This window comes from Sorex araneus, chromosome 6 (genome assembly GCF_027595985.1).
Source record: "Sorex araneus isolate mSorAra2 chromosome 6, mSorAra2.pri, whole genome shotgun sequence".
In the NCBI taxonomy this organism is placed as follows: domain Eukaryota; kingdom Metazoa; phylum Chordata; class Mammalia; order Eulipotyphla; family Soricidae; genus Sorex; species Sorex araneus.
Window position 1 is genome coordinate 151,965,034 of NC_073307.1, and position 22,744 is coordinate 151,987,777.

Here is a 22,744-nt window from a genome sequence, read left to right on the forward strand (position 1 = left end):
GCCCGTAGTGCCGGGACTGAACACGGGCTGTATCCATACAGAGCCTGTATACTTGCCCTCTGAGTGATCTTTCTGGGTCAGTTCTTTCTTAACTTTATTGAAACTATCAGAGCTATAGATTTTTCCTTCAAAAAATATCTTTATAGTATCTGAGAATATTGGTATGTTGTGCTACTTTCATTTGTCTTTAAATGTCTTTTTGAGTTTCCTATAATTTCTATTTGACCCACCGATTATTTATAAATTATTGATATTTTTCACTTGCTTTTATTTATTTTCTTCATGTGGGACATTCCAAATATTGCTCAAGACATTTTGGGTTCGTTCCTGATGATGGTTGGCTTAACGTTCAGGCCTGATGGATCAGAGCTTGCACCAATTTTTAAGCTATTGGTATCCAACTGTGTTAAGGGTCATCAGTTCACTCATGCTGGTGCTCAAGAATCCAGCAAGACTACACCCAGGAATACTTGGGGGGGGTCTGTCTATATAATTTCATGAACTGAGTTCAGAGTCTCACACCTGTCTGATATATGCTCCAGTGATTAGGCCTAATTCCTACACCTCTCATTTCTTTTTTAATTTTTTCTTTTTTTAATTTTAGAGTTTTCACTTTTGTGTTACCACTAGCTTCATAAATATTTAAATAATATTCAAATAAATTTAAATAATGTTCATATGATTCCAATTTTTTCTTTTTGAGTCACACCCAGCGATGTACAGGGGTTACTCCTGGCTCTGCACTCAGGAATTACCCCTGGCGGTGCTCAGGGGACCATATGGGATGCTGGGAATCGAACCTGGGTTGGCCGCATGCAAGGCAAACGCCCTACTCGCTGTGCTATTGCTCCAGCCCCATGAATCCAATTTTTTAAAGTTTACTGAAATAGTTTTGTCATTTAACGTTGTATGATCTGTCCTATATAATGCTTTAAGTCTATTTTATTGAGTATTACTACAGTGATACTAATTGGGGGTCACTAGATGTGTAGTATATATATTTTTACAGCAATGTATTTTTTAGTAATTTTAAGTGTTGTAGTTAAGATAACATGTTTACAATAACAATACTTATGATTTTGATGTATAGTAGTCAGTGTGGTCAATGTATATATCTTTTTTTCATCTTCACATTAAACCTAACTGGCCTAAAAATTTATTTATTTTAGATGTGAAGTGAGTCCCTTGTAAACAGCATATACATTTCTTTTAGGGCATAGATTGGTAAATTCTGAGGTATTCTTTTTTAACTTTTACTCAGGCTTGAATCATGTTTATATTGAGCCTAGAGATCAACTCAAATTGAATAATCTTCTCAAGTCATTGAGGAGAATGAATCTTATCCTGTCTTTTGTCTCACATATTTTCTTAATTCTCCCACATGTGAGTGCTCTCGAATGTTCTAATATTTTAAAATATATCTGCCCTACTTTTTGTTTTAGGCAGAGGCATTAGTGGGTTGTTATTTATTTTACAGTATTTTTAAACAATGCTCATTATTCATTCTGTCTACTGGATTTTACTGTTAGGTGAAAACTGTTTATACCACACAAGTTATTTATGCAACATCCTAAAAGAAAGAATAGGCATAAAAAAAACCTATGAATATGATGATTTTCCTTAACTAAGATCCAGAACACTATACCAAGAATAAATGCAATTAATCAACAATGCTGCAAATGGTCAAAGGAAAGTAAAAGTGTTTTAGTAGTGTTGAATAAATCCAGATATTCCTATTAGTGGACTAAGGTCCTTTTCATGACACACACAAAGCCTAGTTTAAGATACTTTTTATTCAGAGTATGGTGAACTTATTTGTGTATGTGTATATGTATTTCTCTACATATATATTCATATAATTATATGTACCTATATGTACAGGATATGCACATGTACATATATCACAGTTTCATTGTCATCTCGTTGTTCATCGATTTGCTCAAACAGATGCCAGTAATGTCTCCATTCATTCCTGTTGTGTGCTAGTGTAGCCTGATGGAGTATTGGGTGCACTTTCAGCATCAGGGGAATGAGGAACGTCGTTGTTACTGTTTTTGGCATGTTGAGTACACCATGGGTAGCTTGCTAGGCTCTGTCGTAGAGATGGGATACTCTTGGTAAGTTCCCAGGCTTTCTGAGAGGGACAGATGCTTTTGGGGTGGCCTCTAATAATCCCCTTTATAGGTGTTCCCAGTCTACCGAATGTAAGCTTTTGGTCGACTGGCATGTTGTAACGATCTGCACACTGACAAACAGGCACCTGCCTGCGTCTTGGGGCAGAACCTGGGATATCTGCAGCCACAAGTTGATCTCCTTGAGGTTGATGGAGTGTGCCCAGAAGTTGTTATGCAGCTGGCAGAGCAGGACCCTATGGAAGAGGTTCTGTGCCAGGTCGAACACCTGCGCTGAGTCCCAAGTTACTTGGTGGTTGGCTGACAGCACCCCACAGTGGATGAGCCACTGTGCTCATTGCCGCCATGTCCAACGGCGCAGCAACTAGGCCAGGCCCGGTGGCGACGCTGTGGCCACCACCACGGTTTCTTTGTGCCCAGCTGATGCCATTCTGTCCAAATCTTGCAAAACAGCCAGCAATGTCCCTCAGGAATCATACGTAGAGTTCCTGCAGGGATCACCTGTAGAGTTCCATGCCTGGCATACTGAGTCACACATTGACTAAGGCAAGATGGTGAGCTGGGTTCGGGAGAGTGTGAGGGACTCGGGCGGTAGCATTGCCGTCTTGCCTCTAATCAAACATGGTGTGGTAATTATGGAAAATGAGTAGGGAGTGTCTTATGATGTGTCGTACGGTCACTTTCACAGACGTGTGGTTTAGGAAAATGTTCAGTCATACGTGAAGCTTGGCCTGAAAGTATGAAAAGCAGCCTGGAATGTGGCGGCATTTGGGTTGTGGAGGTTGGCTGCCAGGGCTGGGTCCCTTGGGGCAGGGAAAGCTCTCCCTCGTCCCCCTCTGGGGCATCCCCAGTGAAAACGGCCTGGCGCAGAATCCAGTGGCATGGTTATGGGGGCCTCATTTTATGTTCCCATCCAGGAAAAGCAGCCATGAGTTCTGGATAGTGGCTGATGAGGAGATTATCTGGCGCCAGCAGAAGGTGGTTTATGGGCGTGATCCCTGCGTCGCCAGAGACTGGGAGAAGCAGGTAGAGGGTCTCTGCTCCTGGGTCCCGTACATATATGCAAATGTATAATCTGAGCTATAAATTGATCCTAGATAATATTTATACAAAACTTTGGATTGTTGGGAAGTTTTGATCTATGTGTTTATTATCCCTATATTTATTTTAGAGAATTCTTAACTTACATATCATATTTCCCCTTTTTCTTAGCCATTACCATTCTAAAAATTATTGCCTACACAAGTAAAAATTAAAACTTGATGCAATATATCTTATATTCCAAGTTAAAACCTAGTTTAAGTAAATGAATATTAAGTTGTATTAAGTGATTTTAATGTCTTTATTCAGATGGCAATCAAAAATTTAAAAATGACTTTGCTTATTTATTTTCTGAAAATTCTAAATTCCATTTCTTTAAATTTTGTTGAAGCAAGCATTATTAAGTAAATTTGTTATATTTTAAGATGCCTGCTAAAAAGGCATCCTGAGGGGTAGGAAGGAAAGTAGGGACATTAGTAGAGGGGAGGTCATACTGGTAGTGGGAGTGGTGTTATAATATTATATGCCCAAAACAATTGTACTATAAATAACTTAATGAAATTAATTATGGTGTTTTAATACACATAATTTTTTAAAAAGTTAAAAGAAAAAAATTATTATTGACCCTTCTTCATTGGAAAATCAGGATAAAGATTCAATTTCATTCTTTATATTTATTATAAGGTTAATCTCCATAATATTTTATCATAAGGTTATATTTTGGGCCAAAGATAATGTTATTTATTTGCATTAAATTTATATCAACATGCAATAATGTGTAATTTTACATGATAGTTTCCTTAAATATGTCTAATATAGTAAGTTGATCTTACATTATTCTTCTGAAATTTTTGGACTTGCTTTTTCATTTCTAGGAGAGTGAATTTTGTCCTGTCAAACATTCATATTCACATACAAATTTGTTTGTTAGTATTTGAAATAATTTTATATACATTTTCATCCTTTATCTTGGTTGTATTGTATCTTACTGGTTTTTAAAGTATAGCCAGAGTGAAGAGATATTATAAAGATTTAGGTACTTGAATTACACACAACAAACCATGGTTCAATCCCTGAAAACACATATAGTTCCCTGAGCATAGCCAGGAGTAATCCTTAAGCACAGAGCCAGGGGTAGCAGCACAAAGCATAAGTAAGCCTGGACCATAGTGAAATATGTTACCTAAACCAAAATAAATAAATAACTAAGGAGATAATATATATTCAATGTTTTATAGCTGGTTGTGTGGAGCTTAAAAATATTCGTCTTGGGGCTGGAGCAATAGCACAGCGGGTAGGGCGTCTGCCTTGCGTGCGGTCGACCCGGGTTCGATTCCCAGCATCCCATATGATCCCCTGAGCACCGCCAGGGGTAATTCCTGAGTGCAGAGCCAGGAGTAGCCCCTGTGCATCGCCGGGTGTGACTCAAAAAGAAAAAAAAATATTTGTCTTGTAATTGGAGTTCTGTTGAAGGTTTGCAGTTTGAAAATATTACCTGATTGTTTTCATTTGATTTGAAGTGAGATTCTCTGCTTCTCCAAAAAATTTATATTATTTCTGGTTAATGATATTTTAAATTTTTACAGACATTATTTTTTGCTAAAAATTATTTCTTGTATGCATAAATAGCTGGAGCAATAGCATAGCAGGTAGGGCATTCGCCTTGCATGCAGCTGACCTGGTTCAATTCCTTCGTCCCTCTTAGAGAGCCCAGAAAGCTACCGAGACTATCCCACCTGCACGACAGAGCCTGGCAAGCTACCCGTGGCATATTCAGTATGCCAAAAACAGTAACAAAAAGTCTCAGAGTGGAGACGTACTGGTGCCCGTTCGAGCAAATTGATGAGCAATGGAATGACAGTGCTACAGTAAATAGCTACCACATTATATCTATACACACAAAATACTACATATACTAGGTTTTATTGATAATTTTCACAAAGAAATCTTCCCATTTTTATTGTGGTACCATGGTACTATGCTTTACAGTACTGTTGACAATAGATTTAAGCATTCATCATCTAACACCACTCCCACCCCCACTGCAGTACCCATTTCCTTTCACCACTGTATCTAATGTTCCTCCCACCCACCCCTTCTAGGTAAGCTCTATTTAGTAGATCCGCTCTAGCTCTATTTCCTTTGACTTTTGTCGTTCCCCTACAATAAAATTGTTTGTGCCATCAATTTCAAGTTATTGTTATCTTCAATATAATATATTATGTATGTAATAAATATTATAATTATATCATTTGCATTACAGCAATAGGTCCAATCCTGTTGATCCCCAAAGTACCAACTGACTCTAGCACTATAATGCAGATTGTACCTGGCCAAACACAATTTTTTTTTCAGTGAAAATATAGTTTATTTTATTTTATTATTTTTTTTTAATTAGAGAATCACCGTGAGGGTACAGTTACAGATTTATACACTTTTGTGCTTATACTTCCCTCATACAAAGTTTGGGAACCCATCCCTTCACCAGTGCCCATTTTCCACCACCCGTAAACCCAGTGTCCCTCCCACCCTCCCCAATTCCATCTCCCCCCCACCCCACCCTGCCACTGTGGCAAGGCATTCCCTTCTGTTTTCTCTCTCTAATTAGCTGTTGTGGTTTGCAATAAAGGTGTTGAGTGGCCGCTGTGCTCAGTCTCTAGCCCTCATTCAGCCCGCAACTCCCTTCCCCCACATGGCCTTCGACTACAATGTAGTTGGTGATCGCTTCTCTGAGTTGACCTTTCCCCGGAACGTGAGGCCAGCCTCGAAGCCATGGAGTCAACCTCCTGGTACTTATTTCTACAGTTCTTGGGTGTTAGTCTCCCACTCTGTTATTCTATATACCATAGATGAGTGCAATCTTTCTATGTCTGTCTCTCTCTTTCTGACTCATTTCACTCAGCATGAAACTTTTCATGCCCATCCACTTAACTACAAAATTCTTGACCTCCTTTTTTCTAACAGCTGCATAGTATTCCATTGTATAGATGTACCAAAGTTTCCTCAACCAGTCATCCGTTCTGGGGCATTCGGGTTTTTTCCAGATTCTGGCTATTGTAAACAGTGCTGCGATGAACATACATGTGCAGATGTTGTTTCGATTGTACTTTTTTGCCTCTCTGGGATATATTCCCAGCAGTGGTATTGCTGGGTCAAATGGGAATTCAATATCTAATTTTTTGAGAGTCGTCCAAATTGTTTTCCAGAAGGGCTGAACCAGTCGGCATTCCCACCAGCAGTGAAGAAGGGTCCCTTTCTCCCCACATCCTCTCCAACAGCGGTTGCTTTTGTTCTTTTGGATGTGTGCTAGTCTCTGTGGTGTGAGGTGGTATCTCATGGTTGTTTTGATCTGCATCTCTCTGATGATTAGTGATGTAGAGCACTTTTTCATGTGCCTTTTGGCCATTCGTATTTCTTCCTTGGTAAAGTTTCTGTTCATTTCTTTGCCCCATTTTTTGATGGGGTTGGATGTTTTCTTCTTGTAGAGCTCAACCAGTGCTTTATATACCATTGATATCAACCCCTTATCTGATGGGTATTGCAAACACAATTTTTAGGTCCACATCATTGTGTTAAACAGGACCAGGAATAGACCTAGCCCCATGAATTCTATTGTATGTTGTCCTTATTAAAAAACAAGGCAAGCACAATTTGCCCAGAATTAAGGAAAAGGAGCAACATCTCAAATCAACATAGTGATCAAGAATGAGGACATTAATAAAGCTCAGAAGTTAACTTGATTCATTTTTTAAAGGTTAACATCATCTAGTTGAAATTGTTATTCACATTTAAACCACCAATATTTTATATATTCTTATCTTTATATAAATAAATGAACTTAACAAGTCTCACGATGGAGACGTTACTGGTGCTCCCTTGAGCAAATCAATGAACAACGGGACGACAGTGCAGTGCTACAATACTATATAGATATAGCGGGCTGGAGCGATAGCACAGTGGGTAGGATGTTTGCCTTGCATATGGCAGACCCAGGTTCAATTTCTTTGAAACTCTAGGAGAGCCCAGCAAGCTACCAAGAATATCTCACCTGCACAGCAGAACCTGTCAAACTACCCGTGGCATATTGGATACGCCAAAAACAGTAACAAGTCTCACAATGGAGACGTAACTGGTGCCCGCGCAAGCAAATCAATGAACAACGGGATTACAGTGCTATATAGATACAGCATTTGAACGTTTCTACCAAAACTTTGATTAGTATGTTTATAACATCTATTCATCTTTTTTTTTTAAATTTCCTCTTTTCTTTTTGATATGCAGTGTTTATTGTATGAATGTATACCAATATTTTCTAATAAAATATTGATAAATTTATGGCTTTATTTTACTTTTATGTATGATTTAAAATTGACTGCCATAGAGTCTTGTTGTTTATTAGGAAAAAATTCTTTGTGGTATAAATGTGTGTAAATTTAACAAAGTGTGCGATTATAAACTTAAGTATCTATCAACCTACTTTTAATATTTTAAAAAATAAATCCACAGAAAATAATTTTAGATTTCTCAGAACCTAATCCATCAATGAAAAAAATAACTTTTTAATAATATAAAATTAGAATTTGAGTTAAAAATTAGAGTATCTTCTTTACAAATTTTTATTTCCTGATTTGCAAAGTTATTTATATCTGGAGTTTTGACATAGTGTTTCATCATTGATTCTACTAACAGTGTCATCTTTTCTCCACTAGTGCTCCCAGGTTCTCTCTCCTACCCCAGTGATTATATAGTACTTTTTAACCACAATACTAGTCATTTAGGGAAATTGCAGCAAAATAAAAATACATTTGATAATAGACCTTTAAAAGGCCAAGTTAAAAATGCACAGCTCTAAGAATAGATAAGTCCTTCATTACCATGTATGTATATGTTAAAATTTTTCAAATAATGAGCAATAGTTAGTATTGGTTTTTAAAAAGTAAAAAAATAATAAATAAAAGTGATTTAATGCTTGAACAGGTTCCAATAATTTGCCACCTTTAAATATTTGTTCCCTTATCCCTACACAAGATTTCTGTGAAGTGAATAATCAAATCAATTTATTATTTGATCATGGTATAAAATTTGAATTGACAGGCAGGAAAGATTGTACAGTGGATAGGGTGCTTGCTTGCACATGGCTAATGGGTTCAGTCCCCGGGACCATATAACATGTAACACCAAAAAGCCTCCCCCTTCCCAACTTCCACCCCTTCTAGGAGTCATCCCTGTGTAGAGTCAGGAGTAAGTCCTGAGCACAGCTGAGTATGTATGAGAACATATCAATTAAACAAATTAATTTAAGTTGTCTTTACAAAATAATTCAATAATGAGCATGTTCTATTGATTTACTATCTTCTTTATTTTTTAATTTTATAAAGTAGTTCACAATATTTGATTACATTTAATATTCAAACACCAATCCCACCACCACAACACCTTCCCACCACTATATTTCAAACAAAATACAACGATCTTCACACTCTTTCCTCTAAGGAAACTATTCTGTAGCATTTTCAGCATTTTTTATAACAAACAACACAAAATATATTATTTCAGTTCTGCTTTGGCGCAGGGGGTGGAGCTTGGGATGGAAACATTCAAAATACTATCCTCTTTAAGACTAGATGTTGAGACTGAACTGTCTTGATTTAAATTATGGTATTCACCTGCCATCTAGTGGCTATTCTATTAGTATCAGTTGCAAGGTACAAAGACTAGTAATCTACTTCTATTTGAAAAAGAATTGTTTACCCCCGCTGCTGAACTTGATGAAATAAAAATATACTAAATATGAAAATGATATTACAATATAAGGTTATCCAATTTGGTAATATTGGATAAAATTAAACCCAACATTTTTTTTTTCACATGGGCTGGAGCCATAGCACAGCGGGTAGGGCGTTTGCCTTGCATGCAGCCAACCCCGGTTCGATTCCTCCGCCCCTCTCAAAGAGCCCAGCAAACTACTGAAAGTATCCTGCCCTCACAGCAGACCCTGACAAGTTACCCATGGCGTATTCGGTATGCCAAAAACAGTACCAAGTCTTACAGTGGAGATGTTACTGGTGCCCACTAGAGGAAATCGATGAGCAACAGGATGACAGTGACAGTGATGACAGTGACAGTGATTTCTTTTTCACATTCAAACTATGTAAACAAAACAAAAACATTAATATATTTATGTTTTTATTATATGTATGGTCACACGTATGTTTTGTTTCACACATATTAATATATTTATGTATGCATTGACATGCATACAATTTCTTGGAATTACAAGTTATATACATATTTAATAGACTAAATATTTACCTTACTAAAAGAACTAAAAACAACTAAGATCTAAAGTCAATTTTAGGATGAAATAAAAAAAAATTTAAAAAACAACATTTGAATGAAAATGCAAGAAACAATACAAGATGTTAAGAAAGATGATTGGGAGTAAATCTTCCTTAAATTTTTGGAAAATCTAACTAGTGAACCCAACTGGATTTGGTGTTTGCTTTCAGAGAGATTTTTAATTGTCTTTTCAATTTCCTTTTTAACAATTCAACTGTTCATGTGCTCTGTTTCTCGTTGTTTGAACACTGAAAGGTTAGCAAAAATCTGAAAGCTTTTCTTATAAGATCAGGCAGAAATCGGGATGTACACTCTCATTACTATCATTCAACTTCACACTGGAAGACACATCACAATAAGGCAAATAAAGAAAATGAAAGGAATTCAACTTGAAAAATGAACTAAAACTATCAAGATTTGCAGGTGGCAAGACATACATAGAAAACCCTAAACAGCTCACTAAAATGGTAAAAACAATATCAATCACTTATATCACTTGTCATCCCGCTAATCCTCGATTTGATCCTCGATTTGCTCGAGCGGACGCAAGTAATGTCTCCATTCGTCCATGTCAAGTGCTAGTGTAGCCCAATGAATGATATCTGCTCGCTCCAGGAATGGTAAGAGCCTCAAATCGTTCAATCAGGGTTTTGACAAAGAAGTCTGACCATCTTGTTGGTGGGCAGCCATGTGGTCTTTTGATATCCCGTGGAATCAGTCAGTAACAGCGCTAGTCCAGTGGTCATCTCTGAATCGCATTGCGTGTCCGGCCCCTCTGATTGTCAATGCCTTGGCAAAGGAGACAGTGTCCCTGATTCTTGTCCATCGATGGAGGTTGGAACTCCGGATTCCTTCTCTCACTTAAGTGAAATGTGATACTCCTAACATAGCTTTTTCCATTCCTCCTTGGGATACCCGAATAGCATTCTATCCTGTTCGAGTAGGGTCCAGGTCTCCGAGGAAGAACGGTGGAGTCGAAAAAAAATGTGCCTGAAGCTGGAGTTTCTTTGTCCTCTTATCCACTTCTTCGATGCTCTTGAAGGCATTCCACGCTGCTCTCTTCCTCCTGTGCAGTTCTGGCGCCAAGTTGTTCCTCATGTTGACTTCACGACCCAGGTACACATAGTTGCTGCATTCAGAGATGTTTGTTCCAGTGAGAGCAAATGGAGATCAGGGACTAGTTCATTTTTCATGAACATCTTTTTGTTGAGATTCAGCTGCAGTCCGACCTTTCCACACTTGCAGTTCAAGTTGGCCAGCATTTGTGCCATTTGGCTAATGTTTGGTGTTTTTTTTTTTTTAATTTTATTGAATCACCATGTGGAGGGTTACATAGTTCTCAGGATTATGTCGGTTATACAATTCTCAAACACCCTTCCCTTCACCAGTGCCCATCCTCCATCACCAACCCCCCCAGTATACCTGCCGCCCCCTCCCACCTCCCCAGTCCCCACCCTTGTACTTGATAAGTTTCACTTCGTTTATGCCTTATCTCGATTACATTCCATGTTTCAACACACAACTCACTACCGTTGTTGGGGTTTCCCCCAAAAAAGAAAAGCAGTCCTATTTCCAAGGAGGCATTTGATAGTTCTCCACTACTAAGAATATAGAGATATTAAGTCCCGCTGTTTGTTACATAACTTTTCTTTTTCCCCCTTGCCCCGCGCCACCGAGTTCACGCCTGTTTAGTAATCGCCACACTGCCTGACAAGGGAAAAAGAAAACGAAAAGGATGGTTATTTCCCGTCATCAGCAGACGTGGGGCTCTGGCTTTGTTGATAGACTAGTAGAGTGTCTGCAAGCAGTTTCTGGAACCGAAGGTCTTGCTCTGGTATTGGCTCCGGCTCGAGATTCCACCAGCGTCCCACTGTTCCATGTACATAATTTTTCCCCTTATATCCCATTCCCACGCCACCAGGTCTGTTTGCTTAATGGACATTACACTGTAGTTGACGACACGCCGTGTTTCTTCCCGAGAAAGAAGAAAATTTCTTCTCAGCTGGCGTGGGGATATAGCTTAGTTTAGTCTACAGAGATGGCTACCGTTTTGATTGCCTTCAATATTTCAGCAACAGACTTACTATTCTTGTTAGGATCTCCCACAAAAGTCCGACCCATTAAAAGCGAACCATTACATATTGCTGATGCTAAGATGACATTAGGTCGCGCGGCCGCAGCAGCGGCCACGCGGTTTTGGGTTTCTGTATAAAGTCCAGGGAAAGTACAACCAGAAATAACATCACTACAAACTTTTACCCTTTTATGGTGCTCATAAGATGGAGAAGTCCTGCGCTGTGTTCAGGAGGGAGGAGTTGAGAGAGAGAGACAGGTTAAAAGAATTGGGGGATGCCCGGTTCCCACTGTTTCAGCGCACCGTGGGGTCTCTGGTCCCATGCCGGAATTAGTTCAGTGGTCTGCCTGGAGTCCAAGGGCGCTCCCTTGGGCTCTTCCATCATGCTCGCTCCGCAGCCGGATCCAAAGGGCTAATGTTTGGTGTTATAAGAATGATGTCATCAGTGAAGTGGAAGTGGTATAGTTGCCGACCATCTATCTTCACTCCCATTCCTTCCCATTCCAGTTGTCACATGATGTTCTTGAGGTTGGCACTGAAGAGTTTCAGTAAAATGGTATCACCCTGCAGAACCCCTCTCTTTACATCAATGATCACTTTTTTGTAGAATAGTGAATATTGTTTTAAATATCAATACAAGAAACAATATTGATAAAAAATATTAAAACAGTAAACCATATTGATAAAAAAAAATCAATACAGATTCTTATGAGAATCTAGATGAGAAACGGGAAGATAGTTCAAAAGACTGAAGTTTATGCATGAAGCTTGGGTTCAAGGACCAGGAACAGAATTCCCTAAACACCACTTGAAGTTACCTGTCAGCACTGAGAAGGGAGTCCTCCTTTGAGCTACACCAGAATGTTTCAAAATAAACAAACAGAAAAGAATCCCAATGTCGTTATCTTAGGAAATATACTGAATGTGACCAAAATTTGTTTATAGGAACAGAATAGCTTGAATGGCAAAATCAACCTTGACACCAGGGTAGATCATCCTATTGAGGAACATGAAAAATTGTTTCATCACTAATCATAAGGAAAATAGGAGTCACAATACAATGAGATGTTACCTCACACCTTTAAGAATGTCCTATATTTAAGGGGTCAGAAACACAAGTGTTGACATGGATGTGGCGTGAAAGATTCTCACAGTCAGTGTTGGTGGGAATGAAATGCAAATTGGTCCAGGATTAGTAGAATCAATATGAATATTTCTCAAAAAATACAAATAGATAGATAGATGGATAGATAGATAGATAGATAGATAGATAGATAGATAGATAGATAGATAGATAGATAGATAGATAGATAGATAGACTGGCTGGAGCGATAACACAGCGGAAGGGCGTTTGCCTTGCACATGGCTGAACCAGGTTTAATTCCTCCACCTCTCTTAGAGAGCCCAGCAAGCTACTGAGAGTATCTCACCAGCACAGCAGAGCCTGGCAAGCTACCCGTGGCATATTTGATATGCCAAAAAGAGTAACAAACAAGTCTCACAATGGAGACATTACTGGTGCCCGCTCGAGCAAATCAATGAGCAACGGATGACAGTGACAGTGACAGATAAATGGATAGATAGATCTATTGCATGACTGAGCAATTTTACTCTTAGATATTAGCCACTGAATATGAAATTACTAATGAGGAAAATTATATGCCTCTTACTGTTGCAGCTCTACTTTCCAGCCATGATATGGAAATAACTCCTACAATAAAAAATGGAAGTTGCCTTTACACCCATTCAGACACTACTCAAGTAATAAGAAGAACAACATTCTGCTTTTTGCTACAACATAGATGGAACTGGACAAGGTGACATTAGCAAGTTTAGTCTAAAGGATAAACACTGATACTCCCATGAATAGTCTCTCCCTTATGTGAAATAATAAGGAACAAAGCCAAGGCATAGAAAAATAAAAACCAAATCAAACTCTTGGACTCTTACCCCAGAATTATGTGGTGGAAGTAGGCAACAGAAAAAAGAATCCAGTAAATGATTATAAAGGTGTATTAGTAGTTTGATATTGCATTGTGTGTGATTACACATACCCATACATCATATAAAACCATGTAAACCAATGTAACATTCAAAAGATAATTTGGAATAATTCACTTTCAAAGATTTTCCCTTTCAAGTTAACATGTAATGGGATTTACATCTTTCTATTTACTTAAACTACTAAAGGAACTAACTTAATGATAATGACTATCATATTAGAACTAAAATTAGAACTGAATGAACTTCATTCACATTAATAACATTTTTTATAATTACAAACTTTTCAGTACGCTTCACTTGTCCCATTGACATAGAGCTTAATTACCAGGCTTACTACTTCACACTCGCCTGCCTACATCAGTTTTGTAGTTTGAATCTTCTGATCTCTCAATTTTGTCTTGTTAACTCGGTATAAATTTTATCCTGCATAAACTCTACATTTTGTTGAACTAATCTACACTACACATTCAACTATACTATGATAGACTATCTTTGCACACAAAGCTCTTGTTTTCTTTCTTTTTAAGTTCCTGTACATTATACTCAGATAAGACACTCCCTACCAATTTTCCATAAAATAATACAGGGAAATATATATATATATATATACATATATATATACATACCTCTCAGAGAACCTGGCAAGCTACCGAGAGTATCCCGCTTGCACAGCAGAGCCTGGAGAGCCTGGCAAGCTCCCCACGGCATATTCGATATGCCAAAAACAGTAACAGTAACGGGTCTCATTTCCCTGAAAGAGCCTCCAATTGTTGGGAAAGACAAGTAAGGAGAGCCTGCTAAACTCTCAGGGCTAAGACAAATGGAGACATTACTGGTGCCTGCTTGAGTAAATCTATGAACAACAAGATGACAGTGATACAGTGACAGTGACACATTATACTACTATAAAAAGTTTCGTTTCTATTATATTGTTATTACTTGAATATATATCAGGCATGACTATTTTATAACATCTTCTGAAAAGGATTCTTAAGGCACTCAACATATCATAAAGGACAAAAGAAAATGTAGCAAGCTTGTACATAGTAATAGTATCGAGAATTGTATTTACATTTTAAAATAAAATTTTTGTTTCGGTCGCATGTCCTTCTCTCCCAGACGGGAGCATAACATGACTTTTGCCATAACCATGTCTCCGGAACCCACGCTAGGTTGTTTCATTTGAAGCGCTCTGGAGGGGGGTAGGTGAGACCCCTCCCTTCCCCAAGGGGCCCAGCCCAGCAGACAGAACACTCCAGAACTCAAAGGCTGCCCTGCTCACAGCCACTCTCCACATTCTCAGGCCGAGCCTCACCCACAAGTGAAGCTATTTCTGCACTGTGTGGCTACAAATGTGACCGCGGAACACTTCATACTATGCACCACCCATACTTCAAGAGTACCAGAACACATTTATTTGATGGGGTTCAAAGTAGGAGGCAAACAATCTTAGAGGGAAATATTTTTATGTTTACATATATATGTACATATATAAATACATACACACACGCACACATATATATGTATATATATAATTATAAAAGCATACAAACCTCAACCTTTAATTACAACTTCATGTTAGTGATCTCTTATGGTCCCTGGGTAAAACACAACGTTTCTTCACAGTCTTTCCTCTAAGAAACATTTTTTTGTAGCATTTTCGGTGTTTTTTTATAACAAACAATACAAAATGTATTATTTTGGTTCTGCTTTGGGGTAGGAGTTGTAGTTCAGTATGTAAACTTCTAAAAAATGGTGGTGGGAAGGTGTCATGATGGTGAGATTGGTGTTTGAATATTAAATGTAATCAAATATTGCAAACTACTTATAAAATAAAAATTTAAATAAACAAAATAAAAATATTGTTTTTCCTCACATATTTAAATACACAATAGTTATTGTAAGTTACATTACAGAATAAACTAATGTTCACCCAATACACTATAAAAATTTTGAATCTTACATACTAATAAACTTATATTTTGTATGATTTTGTATGTTATCAAAATGTTATGCACAACCCAAAGCATATTTACCTTTTTTAATATTTCTTTTCTGAGTGGAAGTAGCATACCCAGTAGTGCTCAGGTCTTACTCCAGGCTCTGTGCTCAGGGATCACTCCTAGAAGAGTTCTCTGAATAACATATTCGGTGTCAGGGATTGAACCAAGGTCAGTCACACGCATGGTCAAGACCATTTTCTCTGTACTCTCTCTTTTTAGCTCTATACTTTCTTTTTATAAATAAAACCTGATGTGAATAGTCAGGTCTATTAATTTATGTATTTCTAATGGTGGTTTTAATTTTCTCCTTACAAAATTTAGTGGTTCAGACTGAGGTTTCTGATCTAAATAACCTGAAAGAAGCACATTATTAATTTTTTATTGCACAAAAGATTGCTGGCTCCATTTGTAAGATATTTATAAATTCTGTGTTGGTGGTTGATTTTTAATGTAAAAATTTTTAAAAAGTTGATATAGGAACTGAAATTTATAGTATGCAATTAATTGTTCAGTTTTTTAATAAATTAGAGATCATGCCCAGTAGGTTGAATTTTCTTTCATATGTTTCTGCTTTTGAAACAGGCATTTGAAAACAAAAGTTTAATGGTTTAACTTTTATGATGAAATTATGCCTGATCATTAGTGTATGCTCAAGATAATTAAAAGATCAGGGAGGACCTTGTTTCATCTAATGGTCTATTTGTAATCATGGGCAACACTACTTCAATAATATTCTCCAGAGTGAACATCCCCAAGGCCTTATTTGAACAGAAATATAACACAGTGTGATGTTAGACTCAACTTTTAGATTTCCTTCTTCTGTGAACATCTCTGTGATTATCTATTAAACAGTTAAAGGCAAATTCATTTTCCTTTATATATATTTTAATATCACTGCAACTGTATCACTGTCATCCTGTTGCTCATCTATTGTCTCAAGCGGGTACCAGTAATGTCTCCATTGTGAGAATTATTGTTGCTGTTTTTGGCATATCGAATGCACCATGGGTAGCTTGCCAGGCTCTGCTGCGGGTTGGAGACTCTGGGTAGCTTCCCGGGCTCTCTGAGAGGGGTGAAGGAATTGAACCCTGGTCAGCTGCATGCAAGGCAAATGCTCTATCCTCTGTGCTATTGCTCCAGCCCATATACTTAATATATAATTTCCTAAAAATATTTTAAAGTTTACTATTATCTCACAAAGAAGGTAAATGATCAGCAAAAATTACCAGTCAATAATTTTAGCAAAGACTTTTCCATAAATGAATAAATCAAGTTTTTCTGAAGCTAGGTAAGTAAATTCAATTTTACTGTACTCACTTAAGAAGGATATCATAATCATTCCCATGTTCCAAGAAATTTTGCAAAACACAAATGACTATTATCTAACTCCCTCATGCCTACTTAATTCAGTTTACTGGAAATATTTGGTTTCTGATCTTACAACATGTTGATATTTAGTCTCTGAATTATTTTCTACAAAGTCTAATTCACAAGAAAATGGTATACTAGGATAGAGTGAGTGTTCAGTGACCAAAACACCTATTCAATACATAAGTATGTGAATGTGACTTTCACAATATAATAAATAGATCTTCGGATTTATCTTGATTTTTTCATAAATTCTATGGGTTTTGAATATAACTGGATGCTTTCAGCTTTTTTTTTGATCACATTATGCTAAAATGTCTGTGGACAAAAATTATGCTATACTATTTGCTGTTATGCATAATGTTCCCCATAATAATTATAGAAAAAACATCATTGATGATAAAAATGTACTTTACAAATGATGGTTTCTCAAATGACTCATGATTCTGGGGGTACATGGTATATATGAAAAGAAAATAATATGACAGGTGTCACTGGGAATCTAAGAAAGGTGTTCATAGAAATTTATAATCTCATATAAGTGAACACAGTTATCAACTCCTTGAAGCTCAATAAAAAACTGTGAACATTGACCTGACCTTCTGTATTTATACCAGAGTTATGTCATTTTTCAGGAGATGAGTGAAAGAACAGATATGCCTGTGTAAGGGAAGCGCAGGTCAGCGTACTTGAACAGATTCCAACAATTATATTTATCCTTAAGCCAATGATTTTCCTCTCAGTCCACGACTACTCAGACATTGCCACAATAGTCCTACAGAATCAAGTAGACAGTTTGAAAAATATAAAAGTGCTACATATATTGATAAAAATTTCATTCCAAAAGTTTTGGGTGCATTTGTGAATACACTAAAAGTTATATAATACTTGTGATAGAAGAATACATGAAACTACCAAGTAAGAGAATTAAAAAACAGCAATCAAAATAAAGGGTAGGTATATATTGATGGTGCAGTTATGTTTATGAGTCAAAACCATAGTAGCTTTGCATTGTTTTGGGAAAAAGTCATAAATGAGTGGAAACTACAGGTGCTTATTCAAAACTACTAATAAAGCCAATAATTTTTATAATATTGTATGTGCATTGATCTTCCTCTTCTTATTAGTGCATTAAGATTTCAGTAACAAATCAAGAAGTAGCTTAGAGAATAATTGTGTATAATGGTAGAAAAATGCACTTGAGACTTTTAGACAGAAACACAGGGAATTTACAAATTAGAGTATTGATCATTATGTTTTACCCTAGAGACATTGTTTTAGGGTAATTCAGGGTTCCCAGTCCCAAGAGATTTCAGGATTATTATTGGTTTTGTCTGTCTAAAAGTGTATTTATAATGTCTTCTGACTTAACAAGTTCATCTAGATACTTTATGATCATTTTCACTCTAACATAAAACTAAAATTCACTCATTCACATACTCTTTCTTTTGGGGCTTTCATCCAATTTCAATATGTCAGGTGGAAGACTTCCTTTAATAGTGAAGCTCTTTGATGACAGCAAGAATCATAGAGTTCTACTTGATTCTGACTCATTTTATATGGACGTTTTATAGGAATTTATTCATTAACTTCTCAGATCCATTAGACTACTCTCTCGAGCCAAATATATCCCCATTTCAAGTACCAATTGAAAGAGCATAGTTTTTTTTCTGTACATTTGTTAAACTAGCTATAGAGAAGAAATTTGGATCAATATTGGTTTGCTAGACTGTAGTCAAAACTCAAGAAGCACTTTGCATTCTGGAGTATAGGGGGTTTTTTTATTTTAATTTTTTAATTAGTGAATCACCATGGGGGTACAGAAACAGATTTACGCATTTTTATACTTGTGTTTCCCTCATACAATGTTCAGGCACCCCTCCCTCTACCAGTGTTCATTCTCCACCACCAGTGAACCCAGTATCCCTCCCACCTCCCAATCCCATCCCCTCTCACCCCGCCTCTGTGGCAGGGCATTCCTTTTTGATGGAGTATAGTTTTTAACTTACAAACATGATGTAGAAATGATCAGATAGGAGTTAAAAAGGATTCAGAATTTCCACATAGTCTTACTACCTTGGAGAATACTCTCCTAATCATCCTTGTTGTATACTATGAAGTTTTCTTTTGTACACATAGAAGATTAATCATTAAACTTGAAGTACGTAGTCTACCTTCGTTTCTTTTTAAAGGGAGAACGAGTTTCCACTGAAAATTCTGATCCTCTGATCTGAGTGCCGGTTCCCTTGGTAGCTTTCAAAGTCACTCAACAAACTTGAACTATTCTTCGTAGTGCTTACCATTTAGGGGAACCACAGTCTTTATGAATAATGAAGATAAATTCAGAGATATATTTATTGTGTAGTGTAAGTTACATTCATATTTATGTATTGAATAGATATTTTGATCATTGAACACTCACTATATACTAGCATACCTTCGCTTTTTAATTGAACTTTGCAGAAGAAAACACAACGCTAGCATTGTAAATGAGAACAAATAAGTGTAATAGGTATTGTTGTTGCTGTGGATGAAAATGCCATATTGGTGAGAACATACTCATTGATAGTGTTATAATTAATAAAGAATCATGACCTCATGAAATGAGTCATGCAAAGGTAATATGAATGAAGCAATAAAGAAAGAAGCAATATATGAAATGAAAGTCATATGTAAATGTGTTTGTTTAAAATATACTCTGCAAAGCAAAACAAAAAATAATTGATAATTTTTAAAAATCATAATAAATACCTCAGGAATCTGTCCCCCACTGTAATTAAGTTAGAGTAGCTATGTTGAACATTTAATGGTGCAATGGTACTAGTCTCCAGCAAATTAAATATTAGTCATATAATAATTCAGCTTATTTATAATACATAAACAATATCACATATATAATACTGTTCATATACTATATATAAATGCTTTTTATACGTATCATTATAATACTGTACTCTATATATGATATATGTATATATAAACTGTTTATACATTGATAGAGCATTGTTTGTCACTGTCAAAGTAATCCCATTGCTCATTGATTTATTTGAGCAGGTACCAGTAATGTCTCTCATTGGGAGACTTATTGTTACTGTGTTTGGCATATCCAATATGCCATGGGTAGTTTGCCAGGCTTTGCCCTGCAGGCGCAATACTATCAGTAGCTTGCCGGGCTCTCCATGAGGAGTGGAGGAATCAAACACGAATTGGCCTCATGAAAGGCGAACACTCTATTAGTGATTGTTTGTAATTTTATTATTAACTTAAAAGTTATCATTCTAAAAAGAGTGCTTCTGAGCAAAAAATATAAAAAAAAAAGAAACAGCCTATGGCTCTTTTAGGAAAGTAAATTTAGATATAGATATGTGAGCTCTTAAAAAACAGATTTAAACTTTGTTCCATGTTTAATTTTCAAGTGTAAATAATCATAGTTAAATCTATGAGGCTGCACGAAAATTGTCAAAAGTGTATGCCTTATCTTCAATTCAAGATTTTTACCACACACAGATACAAAAATTTTGATTGTTTGTTACTGGTAAAACAAGTGCCTCTGAAAATCCTGTGGTGGATCATTTTAAATATTGTTGATAATCGGGGCTGGAGAGATAGCACAGAGGGTAGGGCGTTTGCCTTGCACACGGCCGACCCGGGTTCAAATCCCAGCATCCATATGGTTCCCTGAGCACGGCCAGGGGTAATTCCTGAGTGCAGAGCCAGGAGTAACCCCTGTGCATCACCAGGTGTGACCCAAAAAGCAAAAAAAAATAAATAAATAAAATAAATATTGTTGATAAGATCTACCTGTGCTCTTTACTCAATTTTTTTTTCTTTTTGGATCACACCTGCAGATGCACAAGGGTTACTCCTGGCTCTGCACTCAGGAATTACCCCTGGCAGTGCTCAGGGGACCATATGGGATGCTGGGAATCAAACCCGGGTAGGCCGCGTACAAGGCAAACGCCCTACCCGTTGTGCTATTGCTCCAGCCCCTCAAAATTTTTTTAATTGATCTTTTTATAGAAAGTCCCCTGGTACTTTGCAATTGTGATTGTAGTAGGTTATAGAGTTTTAGGCAAGATATTCACTGAACACAGATATCTTTAAATCACTACTCACCAATCTTTCCTTATGTTAAACTTATGTATTCTGGATGTTGTTATGTTTCAGTTTTCTGAATAAACTTGGTTCTGTTGTGTACAGGATCCCAGAAAACCAGAGTGTTGAAGCCACCTTCATTCTCCTGGGATTTTCAGAATATCCTGTTCTCCAGACACCTCTGTTCCTGTTATTCTTAATAATTTACATCATCACTGTAGTAGGGAACCTGGGTATGATCTTGGTGATCAAGATCAATCCCAAACTCCATATTCCAATGTACTATTTCCTCAGCCACTTATCCTTTGTCGATTTCTGTTACTGTACAGTCGTTACACCCAAACTGCTAGAAAACTTGGTTGTGGAAGACAGAACCATCAAGTTTGCAGATTGTCTGACTCAATTCTTCTTTCACTGTACCCTTGTGGTGACAGAAGTGTTCTTGCTGGCTGTGATGGCCTATGACCGGTTTGTGGCCGTTTGTAAACCTCTACAGTACACAACTGTGATGTCCCATAAGCTTTGTGCCATGTTGGTGGGTGCATCATACTCTTGGGGTGTAGTTTGTTCCTCCACTCTCTGCTACTTTCTAATGAATTCATCATACAGAGGAAGGAATGTCATAAACAACTTTCTTTGTGAACATTCTTCCATTACCTCTGTCTCTTATTCTGACCCCTACATCAATCACTTGCTCCTCAATGTCCTTGCTACCTCCAATGAAGTAAGCACCCTGATCATCGTTCTTACATCGTATGCTTTCATTTTTATCACAGTCATGAAGATGCCTTCTACAGGGGGGAGGAAGAAAGTCTTCTCCACTTGTGCCTCCCATCTCACTGCTATTACTGTCTTCCATGGGACCCTCCTCTTTCTCTACTGTGTTCCTAACTCCAAAAATTCATGGCTGATGGTCAAGGTGGGCTGCGTCTTTTACACAGTGGTTATCCCCATGCTCAACCCACTGATCTACAGTCTTAGAAACAAAGATGTGAAAGAAACAGTTAGGAAATTTTTTTGTATGAAATTATGCAGTGATAAAATATAATGCAAAATATGCAATACTTTTTCTAAAAATATTTGTTATAGTTATTAGATATCAAAATTGACTTGAATATTGCAATTATTTAGGTGATATTCTGATACATGTCCACTTTAATGTCTAGTAATGTAAGTTTAAAAATTTTTGTTTTCATTCAAGTTCTGGAATCATCCACATTTCAACTTAGTGTGTGCAATATTTTATTTTGCTCTATATGTTTCCCATTTGCCCCTCTTGTATTCTCCTAATATGTTCTCTATAGAACTATTTTTATTTAATAAAATAACATTATTTATATGAGTAGTGATAAAGCTCATGGTTATAAAACTAAGATCTAAATGAAAATTTGTAACAAAAATTTCTCTATTAATATCTATGTCCATGTGGTATGTGGTCAAATTTTTCTTAAATATATTTGAAATAAAAATATATATGTATTTTATATAAAATATAAACAATGATTCTTATAATGAAGAATTTTACTCATTAATATAAAAACATAAAATGTAAAAAGTTTGAATGTAATATTGTAAATTTCACAAAATTAGGTTAAATTCTAAAAGAACCACCTTACATATTTTATACTGAATAAATCAAAGACTAAGTGCCAATAGCCACACAGGAAAATCTCACTTAGTTCTCTGAT

General features: G+C 36.7%; 1 protein-coding gene across 1 annotated transcript; it reads left to right on the plus strand.

Annotated features, from left to right (window-relative positions):
* Positions 1 to 2,477: 2,477 nt before the first annotated feature.
* Positions 2,478 to 22,104, plus strand: LOC101551087 (olfactory receptor 5D13-like). Its single transcript, XM_055143738.1, has 2 exons — positions 2,478 to 2,611; positions 21,129 to 22,104. The coding sequence occupies exons 1-2, from the start codon at positions 2,478 to 2,480 to the stop codon at positions 22,102 to 22,104; spliced, it is 1,110 nt and encodes a 369-aa protein (XP_054999713.1).
* Positions 22,105 to 22,744: the final 640 nt, after the last annotated feature.

Bases quoted from the DNA above. Each gene is read 5' to 3' on its own strand.
- LOC101551087 (XM_055143738.1), top strand. From the start codon at position 2,478: ATGTCCAACGGCGCAGCAACTAGGCCAGGCCCGGTGGCGACGCTGTGG. The intron at 2,612-21,128 runs GTAGAGTTCCTG...GTTATGTTTCAG, and splicing joins ATGTCCCTCAGGAATCATAC to TTTTCTGAATAAACTTGGTT.